This window comes from Hyperolius riggenbachi, chromosome 2 (assembly GCF_040937935.1).
Source record: "Hyperolius riggenbachi isolate aHypRig1 chromosome 2, aHypRig1.pri, whole genome shotgun sequence".
Classification (NCBI taxonomy): domain Eukaryota; kingdom Metazoa; phylum Chordata; class Amphibia; order Anura; family Hyperoliidae; genus Hyperolius; species Hyperolius riggenbachi.
This window is the reverse complement of record NC_090647.1, coordinates 547,832,688-547,847,817: the sequence shown is the minus strand read 5'-3', so window position 1 is coordinate 547,847,817 and position 15,130 is coordinate 547,832,688. Positions and strand designations below refer to the sequence as shown.

The 15,130-nt window shown below is 49.5% G+C and overlaps 1 protein-coding gene across 2 annotated transcripts in view; it reads right to left on the bottom strand.

Moving 5' to 3' along the window:
* Positions 1–15,130, bottom strand: part of GPA33 (glycoprotein A33) — a 53,241-nt gene that overhangs the window by 18,392 nt on the left and 19,719 nt on the right. The window contains exons 1-3 of one of the 2 annotated variants that reach the window (XM_068270833.1): positions 12,708–12,737; positions 2,879–3,030; positions 310–523 (exon numbers count right to left, since the gene is read on the bottom strand). In XM_068270833.1, the coding sequence (XP_068126934.1) occupies positions 310–523; positions 2,879–3,030; positions 12,708–12,717 (376 nt within the window). In that variant the 5' untranslated portion in view covers positions 12,718–12,737. Of the gene's footprint in view, positions 1–309; positions 524–2,878; positions 3,031–12,707; positions 12,738–15,130 lie in introns of those variants that run through there. The other variant, XM_068270832.1, reaches the window with a different exon arrangement.

Genomic DNA, 15,130 nt, shown 5'->3' with positions numbered 1-15,130 from the left:
CTTCCAATGGCTCCATCTTCTCTGTCAGCAATGATCTGACAGGAATAACGACAGTGCAGTGAAGGAGAGGACTAATCCTAAATGTAACGCTACACCACACCCACTTTCATTTTCATGAATTGCACTTTCTTCTGTTTTATCGCATCATTACCGAATGCTCGCTAACAGCTGTAGATAACTATGATGAATCCTGAAATCAACTTATCGAGTTCGGCATTTTACTGAGCGGTCGGTAATTGATTCGATAAGTTTTGATGAATCGAGGCCCTTGTCCCGACTCTGGTCGTACTTCAGCCTAGAGAGCCTTACCTAGGACGATGAGATCCATTTTGGCCTGCCGGGTCCCCGTCCGGTCCACAGGTATGGTTATTTCACACTGGTAGGTGCCATTATCGCTCATTGCTAGTTGTTCAATGAGAATGGATGCATCGTTGGTGAATACGTTGCCTGTGAAGGACACCCTCCCCTCATAGGCGGAGTCACTGTGATTGACGTTTCCAAAGAATGCGGCTATGACTTCCGTCTGAAACAGATTGTGACACTATCAGCATCTAGAAGTAACTTTTATCATTATTTCATACCAACAGCACCACACACACACACGGGAGCTGCCATCTTGCTGGTGATGTCAGCACTATGCACAGAACAGGGATAACGCACAGTATTTTTACGGCCCACATGCAGTGATCTCAGCCTGTCATTTAGGACGGGCAAAATTCTCCTAAAGGTGGCCACACACACACGATACAATAAAATGATCCGACTTTATAGCAATTCGATAAAAACGATTGGATCTCCTGAAAAAAAAAAAACCCTCAAAAGCTTTTTTTTTTTTCATTCGACTGAAAAATCTGATCGGATTTCCTGTTTGCTTCGATTTTTATCGATTAGGAATGCCAGATATTTTTCTCCAATCATTCTAAAGATTGTATGGTGTGTGTTAGATTGTCAATTTATTAATATACACACCCTAGCAATTTTGCCAGAGTTTCCAATCATTTTTATCATAATTGGGAAAAAATTTGACATAGGTGTGTGGTACATTGGTCATATTTTTTAAATCTTACAATCAGTCAGAAAAATTGATTGAAATTCTTAAATTGAACAGATATTTAAAAAATTGTATGGTGTGTGGCCACCTTAAAGCCCAATCTACACGATATTATTCTTTGTACGATTCAATTACGATTCTATTTACGTTCTGATTAAATCCAACACGTCCGATCGAGATTCAATTTGATTCAATTCGATTTGCCATTGCAAAACAATGGCGAATCGAATCCTGATCGGACATGTCGGATTTAATTGGATCGTAAATAGAATCTTAATCGAATAGTACAAAGGATCGTATCGTGTAGATTGGGCTTAAAACACGCTAAAATGCATTAGAGATGGAGGCAGGCAGATCACGGAATTATTAGAGGCCATCTGAACTGAGAGGGATATGGAGGCTGCCATTTTTATTTCCTTTTAAACAATACCAGTTGCCGGGCTATCCTGCTGATCCTCATACTTTTAGCCATAGACCATGAACAAGCATGCAGCACATCAGGTGTTTCTGATATTATATATCATTATTTATCAAGCGATGTCATTGTCTAACCCAAATATCATCATCCTTATATAGCATATTTTATCATGCGTTGGGCTAGGCGCCTGCGATGTCTGGCTCGCCGATGGTTACGTGGGCGGTCTGTTTACATTCCACCCACGTGTAATGTTGTAGGTTGGCTTGAGGGGTCAGGTAAGGCTAGTGGTTTCCCATCAGGTCCGCTCCAAGTTGGGGCATGACCATGATGATGCTGTCCATCTTCCCTTTCCTCATTGGTCGGCGGTCTGTCTGAGCGGCGGTGCAGCGGGCGCATAGCACCGCACCACAGCCGTATAGCACAAGGCTCCCATTGGTTGCACACGTTGTGCATATCAAGTAGTAGTCCCCTATCGGGTCCACTTGGCAGGACGTATGGGGATTGGTTGCCAAAGGCAGAAGTACAATGTGATTGGTTTATGTCCATGTTACAGTATATAATATATATATACTTGGAGCGGACCTGATGGGAAACCACTAGCCTTACCCGACCCCTCAAGCCAACCTACAACATTACACGTGGGCGGAATGTAAACAGACCGCCCACGTAACCATCGGCGAGCGGCAAGCGCCCTGCAACACAGCCAGACATCGCAGGCGCCTAGCCCAACGCATGATAAAATTGCTGAACAGAATTTAAAGGGGCACAGCATATAAATATAGAACATTACAAAAATCAACTGCAAAGTATATATATGCATGGCAGCTATGGCAAATAGCATGTACACACACACACGATTACCACCAGAGGACAAGATTAGCTGCATGCTTGTTTTTGGCGTTAGTCAGACACTACTGCAGCCAAATAGATCAGCAGAGCTACCAGGCATTTTTTTTAAAGAGGACCCGACCTCAGAACTTCCTCTCTGCTGTAAAAGATAAGCAGCAGTATAATAAGGAAAACATTTGTTACAGCTTACATATATATCATACATAAATCTGCAGTTTGTCTACTTCCTGCTTTTATAAAAAGCAGAGAAAGGGTTAACATCCTGTGTTTACAGATTAGCTGTGTCTGCCAAAATTGCCGACTTTTTGCGCTGACAGCTGAGAGATCAAAATTACACTTGTGATTAAAGATGAGGGAGAATTAGACAGGCTAAACTCCAAATACATACAGGGTGCATTTCCCTTCCGTTTTCCCTGTGTCCTGTGCAAAAGTTCAGGTCCACTTTAAAAAGAAGTAAATATGACAGCCTCCACATTCTTCTCACTGCAGTTGTCCTTTAAGGACTATTATACAAACAGATTCAGTTAAATGTTACAATAGAAAACAAAAAGGGGAGGTACATCATCTGCAAGCTTCCTCCATATAGCGCTGCCTCCATTGGTGTTCGCTGCGGTGGTCTGGTAGGAGCACGGCAACTTGGCGCTTTTTCCTCGGGCGGATTCAACCACTTTTTGGGGCGTCTGCACATTTATGGCGGTAACTGCTGCCAACACTAGAGATACAAAAAAAACAAAACATGTTCAAGGAAAGCGGGGTGGCAAGAGGAAATAGACACTGAAAATTGACTAACTGTACAGGAAAATTGACTAACTGTACAGGTTGTTCTCCTTTAGAGTCACTTTACTGCACACTTTATGGTGTTCATAGTTTGGACCCAAAACTGGTCCTCGCGTTTCTTCAAACGAGTCGGAGCTACTATGATTAAAGTGAACCGAGCACCTTTTTTTCACTCAGGACATTTCTATAGCACATGAAAAATGTATGCCGACTATCTGTTTCATTATTAAAATAAACTTTAATTTTACCTTGTATTTTACATTCAAAGTTGTTAAATTGGCCTGTTTGAGCAGACCTGCCTACCGTCCCCATCCGCAGAAAGTTCAGGAACCTCTAATTGTTTTATTGAGCTAATTACCAAGAGGTAAACCATGCCTTTCATCAGCAAAGAGGGTGAATAATTAGGAGTGTGTTTTCAAAGCATGGCTTTGAAAACACACTCCTAATTATTCACCCTCTTTGCTGATGAAAGGCATGGTTTACCTCTTGGTAATTAGCTCAATAAAACAATTAGAGGTTCCTGAACTTTCTGCGGATGGGGACGGTCGGCAGGTCTGCTCAAACAGGCCAATTTAACAACTTTGAATGTAAAATACAAGGTAAAAATTAAAGTTTATTTTAATAATGAAACAGATAGTCGGCATACATTTTTCATGTGCTATAGAAATGTCCTGAGTGAAAAAAAGGTGCTCGGTTCACTTTAAGGGGTGAACCAGTGAGAAAGTCCATAGCGAAACTCCGCTAACGTGATTGGGTGGACAGCGCCCTCTAGAACCACTAGGTTTCAGATAGTTTGGGTGTATTACTACTACAACCTTTTTGGCCAATTAGAAGGCTTAAAAAGGACCACTATCGAGGGAAAAAAAAATGTAAACGTTTAAATACTTATATATTAAACATATACATTTATCCCAGAGTAAAATGAGCTATAAATTATTTTTCACCTATGTTGCCATCACTTACAGTAAGCAGTAAAAAAGCCTGGCCTTCCTGGCCAACAGATGTTATTGCTACTGTGACTTCCAAAGGACTTTCAGAGTCTAGAAAGAGCTGCTTGTTTCTCACAAGCATTAGGCCACATAAGGTTTTGATAGAATGATATCCTGCTTCTGAGTAAGTTCTGAGCTCCCCTTTAAGTGAAACTTGCTATGAATAGCTAGTCACGTCTGGAACAGAGGGAAAGATGTCTAAACTTCCCTGAGAAACCACACGAATACGTCATGAGAAGAACCTGCAGAAGGTGACAGGGAAGTCCTCTGGCGTCAGACCAGCGGGAGAGGCCAGAATACATCATAGTGCATGCACAGAACACAATTTACCAGCTCATATTCACAGGTAGAGTGGGGCCGAACCTCCGATTTTCGGTTCGCGAACTTCCGCGGAAGGTTCGGTTCGCGTAAAAGTTCGCGAACCGCAATAGACTTCAATGGGGATGCGAACTTTGAAAAAAAAAAAAAAAAATTTATGCTGGCCACAAAAGTGATGGAAAAGATGTTTCAATGGGTCTAACACCTGGACCCCCAGGTGGAGGAGTGGGATACATGCCAAAAGTCCCCGGGAAAAATCACTGACACACCAAACTCACCGTGTAACGCACCGCAAACAGCTGTTTGTGTAGTGACAGCCGTGCTGGACTGGTGCGCACCATGGCGAGAGTGCAGGTTTTGGTGGCTTTACAGCCCATATGGTCGCCTGGCTGATGTAGGTGAATGACAGAACAGTGACTGTCCAGCTGATCAAATTTGGTCTGACCACAATGAGGCAACGACCTTATTATCGTGGGTGTGCCCCCCGAGACACTCATCTAGGCGCTGGTCATTGCTTCATTGTGATAAGCAAGCCCCTTCACCACGGCAAGGTAATGATCACGAAGGGGAATGGGCGCATGTACATGCCTTTTCTTTTGTTGTTGCAGCTGCCCGCAGTGCAGCCAGAAAAAAATAGGCAGTCATGTATACGCACCAGAAAAATTATTACAGCGGTCGCTGCTAGCAGCGGCCTAAAAAAATTCAGCAATCCGCCTGGAGTCCCGGACCCTGTTGGTGGTGGCGGAGAAGGTAGTCAAGCGGCCTGCAGGCAGACATGCTGTGTGGAGGGACTGGGAGCGACTTAGTCTTCTTGGGGCAGGCCAGGCAGCCAGTCACACCGCGGCGTGCAGGCAGAGATGCTGTGTGTGCGGGGACTGACTTGGTCTTGGGGCGGGCAGCAGCCCTCCGGGATCCATGCCTCATTCATTTTGATAAAGGTGAGGTACTTAACACTTTTGTGACTTAGGCGACTTCTCTTCTCTGTGACAATGCCTCCAGCTGTGCTGAAGGTCCTTTCTGACAGGACGCTTGCGGCAGGGCAGGAGAGAAGTTGGATGGCAAATTGGGACAGCTCTGGCCACAGGTCAAGCCCGCGCACCCAGTAGTTCAAGGGTTCCTCATCGCTGTTCACAGCAGTGTCTACATCCACACTTAAGGCCAGGTAGTCGGCTACCTGCCGTTCCTGGCGTTGGTGGAGGGTGGATCCGGTAGGGCTACGGCGAGGCGTTGGACTAAAGAAGGTCCGCATGTCCGACATCACCATGAGATCGCTGGAGCGTCCTGTCTTTGACTGCGTGGACACGGGAGGAGGATTAGTGGCAGTGGTACCTTGCTGGCGTTGTGCTGTCACATCACCCTTAAAGGCATTGTAAAGCATAGTTGACAGCTTGTTCTGCATGTGCTGCATCCTTTCCACCTTCAGGCGAGTTGGTAACAGGTCCGCCACTTTGTGCCTGTACCGAGGGTCTAGTAGTGTGGCCACCCAGTACAGCTCATTCCCCTTGAGGTTTTTTATACGGGGTCCCTCAACAGGCAGGACAGCATAAAAGACGACATCTGCACAAAGTCGGATCCAGTACCCTCCATCTCCTCTTGCTCTTCCTCAGTGACGTCACGTAAGTCAACCTCCTCCCCCCAGCCGCGGACAATACCACGGGAAGGTTGAGCAGCACAAGCCCCCTGCGACGCCTGCTGCGGTTGTTCTCCTGCCGCCGTCCCCTCCTCCTCCCCCCAAAAAAACACCTTGCTCATCATCCTCTGAGTCTGACTCGTCTTCTGCACACGACTTCTCTTCCTCCTCCTCCCCCCTCTGTGCTGCCGCAGGTGTTGAGGAAAAAGCTGGGTCTGATGAAAATTGGTCCCATGCCTGTTCCTGCCGTAACTGTTCCTGGTCACGCTCATTCGCAGCTTCATCCGCCACTCTACGCACAGCACGCTCCAAGAAGTAAGCGTTACGCACAGCACGCTCCAAGAAGTAAGCGTAGGGAATCAAGTCGCTGATGGTGCCTTCACTGCAGCTCACCAGGTTGGTCACCTCCTCAAACGGCCGCATGAGCCTGCATGCATTTTTCATCAGTGTCCAGTTGTCGGGCCAGAACATCCCCATCTTCCCAGACTGTTTCATTCTACTGTAGTTGTAGAGGTACTGGGTGACGGCTTTCTTCTGTTCTAGCAGGCGGGAGAACATGAGCAGGGTCGAATTACAACGAGTCGGGCTATCGCAAATCAGGCGTCTCACCGGCAAGTTGTTTTTCCGCTGAATTTCCGCAAAGCGTGCCATGGCTGTGTAAGACCGCCTCAAATGCCCACAGAACTTCCTGGCCTGCTTCAGGACATCCGATAAGCCAGGGTACTATGACACAAATCTTTGAACAACTAGATTCATGACATGTGCCATGCAGGGTATGTGTGTCAGCTTCCCCATTTGCAAAGCGGCAAGCAGATTGCTGCCATTGTCGCACACCACGTTGCCTATCTCCAGGTGGTGCGGGGTCAGCCACTCATCCACCTGTTTCTTAAGAGCAGCCATAAGAGCTGCTCCAGTGTGACTCTCCGCTTTTAGGCAAGACAGGTCTAAGATGGCGTGACACCGTCGTACCTGGCATGCAGCATAGGCCCTGCGGAGCTGGGGCTGTGTAGCTGGAGAGGAGAACTGCCACTCAGCCAAGGAGGAGGAGGACAGCGAAGAGCATGTAGCAGGAGGAGAGGAGGTGGCAGGAGGCCTGCCTGCAAGCCGTGGAGGTGTCACAATTTGGTCAGCTGCGCCCTGCTTGCCATCGTTCACCAGGTTGACCCAATGGGCTGTGTACGTAATGTAGCGGCCCTGCCCGTGCTTGGCAGACCAGGCATCCGTGGTCAGGTGTACCCTTGACCCAACGCTCTTCGCAAGAGATGACACCACTTGCCTCAACTTCACGGTGCAGTTGGGGTATGGCCTTTCTAGAAAAATAAGTGTGGCCTGGCATCTTCCACTGCGGTGTCCCGATGGCCACAAATTTACGGAAGGCCTCAGAGTCCACCAGCCGGTATGGTAACAGCTGCCGAGCTAACAGTTCCGCCACGCCAGCTGTCAGACGCCGGGCAAGGGGGTGACTGGCCGAAATTGGCTTCTTCCGCTCAAACATTTCCTTCACGGACACCTGACTGCTGCTGTGGGCAGAGGAGCAGGAAGCGCTCAAGGGCAGAGGCGGAGTGGAGGAGGGTGCCTGTGAAGGTGGAAGGGAGAAAGCGGCAGAAGCAGATAATGCACCTGATGGAGGAGGAAGAGGAGAAGGAGGGTGACTTTTCTTTTGTGTGCTGCTGCTGCTTTTGCTCAGGTGGCCATCCCATTGCTGTTTGTGCCTTTTCTCCAGGTGCCTTCGTAAGGCACTTGTCCCTACGTGAGTGTTGGCCTTTCCACGGCTCAATTTTTGTTGGCAGAGCGAACAGATGGCTTTGCTCCGATCTGAGGCACACACACATTAAAAAATTTCCACACCGCTGAGCCACCCTGGGATGTGGGCACTATGGGGACCTCAGCTGATGCTGAAGGGCAAGTTGGCTGGCTGTACATAGGTGGCGATACATGGTGCCGGACACTGCCACCAGCTGTTTCTGACGGAGAGCTGCCCCAGCTTCTTTCAGCAACTTCTCTCCTCCTACTACTCTCTGACTCCCCCTCTGAACTGTCCCCCTCTTCATCTCCTCTATTGGGAACATACAGAGGATCCGTATCATCGTCATCATCGTAATCATCCTGCCCAGCTTCGCTTGCCTCAGAAAAATCCAAACATGCACCATCAGTAGGTCCTTCATCCTCCTTACACGTTACATCCATAGTGTTGCTGCGTAACTCAGACATATGAGCTGGTGAAAATTCATCTGGCTGTAACAACAATGGCTGTGCATCAGTGATTTCATCACTAAATAATTCTTGCGAAGTGTCAAATGCAGCGGAAGTGGTGCTAGTAGTAGCGCTGGTGGCTGAGCAAGATGAGGTGTTCTGTGTCGCTAAATACTCAACCACGTCCTGACAATCTTGGGAGGTGATGGGACGTGCCTTCTTCCGAGCACTGTACTGTGGGCCAGGTCCACACGAAATTACATTTACACGACCTAGCACAGACCTGCCGGGTGGCCTTCCTCTGGCTCTGGCACTACCTCTTCTTCTACCTGTTTTGTCCATATCGGGTATGCACGGAGTGGTATATCACACTGCGTGCACTCACGTAGGTAGGTGGGTTCACTTAACTGCACAGGTATGCGCACTGATGCGGTGGGTTCCCTTAACTGCACAGGTATGCACACTGATGCGGGTTCACTGCACAGGTATGCGCACTGATGCGGGTTCACTGCACAGGTATGCGCACTGATGCGGGTTCACTGCACAGGTATGCGCACTGATGCGGGTTCACTGCACAGGTATGCGCGCTGGCGGGTTCACTGAACAGGTATGCGCGCTGGCGGGTTCACTGAACAGGTATGCGCGCTGGCGGGTTCACTGAACAGGTATGCGCGCTGGCGGGTTCACTGAACAGGTATGCGCGCTGGCGGGTTCACTGAACAGGTATGCGCGCTGGCGGGTTCACTGAACAGGTATGCGCGCTGGCGGGTTCACTGAACAGGTATGCGCGCTGGCGGGTTCACTGAACAGGTATGCGCGCTGGCGGGTTCACTGAACAGGTATGCGCGCTGGCGGGTTCACTGAACAGGTATGCGCGCTGGCGGGTTCACTGAACAGGTATGCGCGCTGGCGGGTTCACTGAACAGGTATGCGCGCTGGCGGGTTCACTGAACAGGTATGCGCGCTGGCGGGTTCACTGAACAGGTATGCGCGCTGGCGGGTTCACTGAACAGGTATGCGCGCTGGCGGGTTCACTGAACAGGTATGCGCGCTGGCGGGTTCACTGAACAGGTATGCGCGCTGGCGGGTTCACTGAACAGGTATGCGCGCTGGCGGGTTCACTGAACAGGTATGCGCGCTGGCGGGTTCACTGAACAGGTATGCGCGCTGGCGGGTTCACTGAACAGGTATGCGCGCTGGCGGGTTCACTGAACAGGTATGCGCGCTGGCGGGTTCACTGAACAGGTATGCGCGCTGGCGGGTTCACTGAACAGGTATGCGCAGTGGCGGGTTCACTGAACAGGTATGCGCAGTGGCGGGTTCACTGAACAGGTATGCGCAGTGGCGGGTTCACTGAACAGGTATGCGCAGTGGCGGGTTCACTGAACAGGTATGCGCAGTGGCGGGTTCACTGAACAGGTATGCGCAGTGGCGGGTTCACTGAACAGGTATGCGCAGTGGCGGGTTCACTGAACAGGTATGAGCAGTGGCGGGTTCACTGAACAGGTATGCGCAGTGGCGGGTTCACTGAACAGGTATGCGCAGTGGCGGGTTCACTGAACAGGTATGCGCAGTGGCGGGTTCACTGAACAGGTATGCGCAGTGGCGGGTTCACTGAACAGGTATGCGCAGTGGCGGGTTCACTGAACAGGTATGCGCAGTGGCGGGTTCACTGAACAGGTATGCAGTGGCGGGTTCACTGAACAGGTATGCAGTGGCGGGTTCACTGAACAGGTATGCAGTGGCGGGTTCACTGAACAGGTATGCAGTGGCGGGTTCACTGAACAGGTATGCAGTGGCGGGTTCACTGAACAGGTATGCAGGTATCCAGTGGGCTCACTGAACAGAACAGGTATGGTGGGCTGAGCTCACTGAACAGAACAGGTATGCAGCCAGGAACAAGCTAAGCCTAACTAATCTTTCCCTATGAGAGACAGTCGGCAGCAGCTCGCCCTACTCTCACTAACGCAGGCACATGAGTGAGCTTAATGGCCGCCGCTGCCTGCCTTTTATTAGGGGGGGGGGGGGGGGGGGGGGGGGGGGGAGTGTCTCCAGGGGCTAGTGTAGCCTAATTGGCTACACTGGGCCTGCTGACTGTGATGTAGAGGGTCAAAGTTGACCCTCATGGTGCATTATGGGGCGAACCGAACTTCCGCAAAACTTCGCCTGCGGGACGCGAACGCGACCCACTGAAGTTCACATGGAACCGTTTGCAGGCGAACCATTCGGCCCAACTCTATTCACAGGCATTCAGGGCAGTGATTCAGTTCCATATGCTGAGACTCTATAAACAAGTTTCCCATCGCCCCTGCAATGCACACGAGTCTTGGCTTTCTGCTGAGGAATCCCATTTGGTCAGTACAAAGACCGATGGGAAACCTTGGCAGCAAATTCAAAGAGGTTTTTGCCAGGGGTCTCCGATATGCAGCTATAACAGAGAGATGGGAGTTCCGGTATTGACCATCTTCGAATCTGTCTACAGGGCCTCTGGTTCTTGTGACCTGACCAAGAGGAATCCTTTTCAGGAAGGCTTCGCATTGGTTAAATCAACGGACCAATGGACAGCCCAGTGAGAGATTTGAACATGCGTTTTCCAGAGCTCTTAGTATTGTGCATGGGAGGAGGAGGAGGTGGTTCTATTTTGCTGGCGGCCAAAGCTGTTTTTATAGCAATTTGGGGTCAGTCTTTTGATGGCACTCACATTACTGTCGGAGCGTTGCTATAGCCTATGGCGGTGCATTGTGCGCCCAAATTTCCTGTGCCTTTTTGCCGGTCTCGCTTGAAAAGCTTCTCTCTTGTCAAACATTTTAAATTACTAATGATTGCAGCATAGTAATGGATTCAGGCCCATATGCAATTCACTTTTCCAGAGATCGTATCACACTGTCATAAAATGCCTTTCATACCACCAGCAAGCAACAAAATACTCAAGATAATTTTGATAGCACTTTTTAAACCTACTGCTTGGGTACTTTTTCAATTGTAAAGTACTGAAAAAGTTAGTTTAACCATAGGCTTACACCTCCTAGTGACCAAGCAATATTTGACAATTTAGGCCGCTGCAGCTTTAAGGGCTAGCTACAGAGCCATACAAACCTAGCACACAAATGATTCCCCCCCCTCTCCTCCTCCTTTTCTGCCCACCAACAGAGCCTTTTGTTGGTGGGCTCTCTGATCGCTGCTGCAGGCATATGCAGGGCCGGGCCGAGGCATAGGCTGGAGAGGCTCCAGCCTCAGGGCGCAGTGTAGGAGGGGGTGCACAATTCATTCAGCTGTCATTCCTAATTGTGTATGAAGCAGAAAGAAATAAGAAAAGGGGATACATAGCAGTGACTGCAAGCCAGATAACTAGATATTAAGGTGTTGGGGAGGTTGTGGGCCCTGTGGCCCTCTTAGTCTAATAGTAATCAGTGTGTGACGGCTGGGGTGGGAGGGATGGATGGGCGCACTTTGGTGTCTCAGCCTTGGGTGCTGGAGGACCTTGTCCCTGCTCTGGGCATATGTTTTTTTTTATTAATTTTATAGTCCTTTTTAAATTTTACTTTTTCTTTTTACTGTGGCCCCTCCCCCCAGGGGTCAGCCAATCACCGTGATTGGCTGTCGTAGGCATCAACCTATGAGAGCCGATCGCTCTTCAGCTTCTCCAGGGGACAGCCGAGTGACTGATTTAAAAAAAAACAAAAAAAAAAAAAACACCTTTGTGCCAGGCTTACATATATTTGTTTATGCACATTTGGAGGCATCGCCCTCATTGCTGCAGCCCTCCTGCCTTGTGATCGTAGCATAAGCCAAATCGTAGGCATGAAACCATTACAGCCATAACTAGTGGAACTCCTGCTTTTTATACCACTAGATGTGGAGCTGCTCCTTGAAGCAGGCAGTTTTTATGACCGTGTCACTGTGACACTCCTAAGTCACACAGTTTCATCTGAGCAATAAGGTGGTAGGTCTCCAGTAGTAATGCTGAATAGCTGCAGGAGTGACCGGTCTGCAAACAAACCCTTGCCCTGACTCACAGTTACAGCCAGAGATCGGCCTGAGTCATGTGATTTTACAACACAGCTTACACAATTCCCTAGGTTTCCATGCAGAGAAGTTATTTTGTACACTCGCTCACAGGCATACCTCCCAACATTTTAAATCTAAGAATCGGGACACTTAGGCCACACCCTTAACCACGCCCCCATCACACCTACCATTAAAAAAATTGAATTTTTTTTAATTAATAATATCCCCTAATAATTTTTACATATGTCTCCCCCATATATGATGATGATGATGAGGAGGGTGTCCGTGGGTGGGTGAGGAGGAGGGTGCCAATGCAAGAAAAAAAAAATGATCAAGGCGCCAGCCGCGGGTAAATGGGATGCGGGACGCGTGTATCCCATTACTACCTCCCTCCCTCCCTTGGAATCTGGCCCCCCCTGTGTCTCCCCCCTGTTTGCAGAGTGCGCAGCTAAGCGGAGCGGGCTGTCAGCTTACCGGTATCCATGGACACGTACCGATGTCCGGCTTCAATCTGCTTCCTGTGACATCACAGGAAGCAGGAAGCCAGATGGTGGTACGCGTCCATGGATACCGGTAAGCTGACAGCCCGCTCCGCTTAGCTGCGCACTCTGCAAACAGGGGGGAGACACGGGGGGGGGGGGGCAGATTCCAAGGGAGGGAGGGAGGTAGTAATGGGATACACGCATCCCATTTACCCGCGGCTGGCGCCTCGATCATTTTTTCCGCACGCTCACTACCCACTGCTGCCCGGGACTTGGGGGGCTCATACCGTGACAGCGGGAGAGCCCCCAAAATCGTGACAGTCTCGACGAGATCGGGACGGTTGGGCCCTATGCTCACAGGGCCAGGCCGAGGCAAAAGAGGCTCCAGCCTCAGGGCGCAGTAAAGGAGGTGGCACAGGGCGGGGCCGAGGCAGAGGTGAGAGGCTCCAGCCTCAGGGCGCAGTGTAGGAGGGGGCACACAACTCACTCAGCTATCATTCCCCTATTGGCCTCAATTCCCTAAGCTTTATCAAACACTTTACCGAACATTTGATAATTTACCTCATGGGAAAATCTCATTTTGAAGTCACTAAGGTGTTATTTATTGAACGATTTATCGATAAAACATTCGAGAAAATATACAGTATAACACCTTAGTGAATTCAAAATTAGATTTTACCCATGAGGTAAATCAAACGTTTGATAAAGCTTAGTGCATTGAGGCCATTGTGTTTGAAGCAGAGGGAAATAAGAAAATGGGATACATGGCAGTGACTGCAAGCCAGATAACTAGAGATTAAAGGTGTTGGGGGACCTGGGGTGCCTCTAATGCTGGGCATACACGGCTCGATTTTGCCGCTCAATCGATTCCATGCTCGATTCCCCAGGTGATTCTCTAATCTTCCGCTTGTTTTTCTTATCTTTTTCCATTGTGTCCAATAAGGAATCGAGCGGCAAAACGATCGGGCGGGAGATCGGACATGTCGGAAATTATCTAGCGAGCCATTTAAATGGCTCAGAATCGAGCCGTGTATTCCCAGCATCACTCTAATAGCAATCAGTGTGTGATGGCTGGGGAGGGAGGGTCCTCTTAGTCTAATAGCAATCAGTGTGTGACGGCTGGGGTGGAAGGGATGGAGGGGCGCACTTTGGTGTCTCAGCCTTGGGTGCTGGAGGACCTGGTCCCGACTGCTCGCTCAAATAGGGGGTAATGGGAAAGCAGTGGCAGTACTTGACATCTTGGAGGGGAGGTGGGGTGGAAGGACATACCTCCCAACATTTTGAGATAAAAAAAAAAAAAAAAAAAAAAAAAAAAAAAAAGGGACGCTTAGTATACACCCCCATGCACACCATAAAGATTTCATAAGAAAAATAGGTTTTATAATTCAAATCACACTGTTCCTTTCGATCCTGGTTCATTTTCCTTCATATTAACATTTGAAAAGAAGTTGTAGAAGAAAGCAGGCCGGCACCATCCATTTGTCTGGAGTACTGCTGGACGGAGCCTAGGCACATCCTACACTGGCAGCGAGAGGTGTGCACAAGGCCGGATTTGTACTTTCCAGTGCCCTAGGCCTGCTGTCACCGGCCCCCCCCCCCCCCCCCCACCACCACTACCAAAAAACATTCTGACCAACACTGACTATCGATCATTGGTTTGAATGGGCTCATTTCAGTTGTGCTGCTCTGCCTCCCATTCAGCCAAGAATCAGAGGATGCTCTGTCTGCTCAATAATTCCTGCTATTTGTGCTCCTGCCCGAAAGTGCACAGCAGCCAATAGTGTTCTGGGAATGCATACTTGAGAAATGACGCTGATATATGTACTTGTCAAGAATGCATAACACTATACTGGCGTTGGTTGCTGTGCACATCTGGGCAGGAGCAGAAAACTTGCGCAAGTCGCAAGTGGCCAGAGCATGCGCTGCTTCTTTGTCCTCTGTGAGACTGGCTGCAGTCATAGCCACAAACAGGTAACAGGGAGCGCGAGTGGCCAGAGCATGCGCTGCTTCTTTGTCCTCTGTGCGACTGGCTGCAGTCATAGCCACAAACAGGTAACAGGGAGCGCGAGTGGCCAGAGCATGCGCTGCTTCTTTGTCCTCTGTGAGACTGGCTGCAGTCATAGCCACAAACAGGTAACAGGGAGCGTGAGTGGCCAGAGCTAGTGTTGGGCGAACAGTGTTCGCCACTGTTCGGGTTCTGCAAAACATCACCCTGTTCGGGTGATGTTCGGCCGAACACCTGATGGTGTTCGGCCAAACTGTTCGGCCATATGGCCGAACTAAGAGCGCATGGCCGATCGTTACCCGAACGTTCGGCTAGCGCTGTGATTGGCCGAACGGGTCACGTGTAGTGTTGAGCGAACATCTAGATGTTCGGGTTCGGGCCGAACATGGCCGCGATGTTCGGGTGTTCGA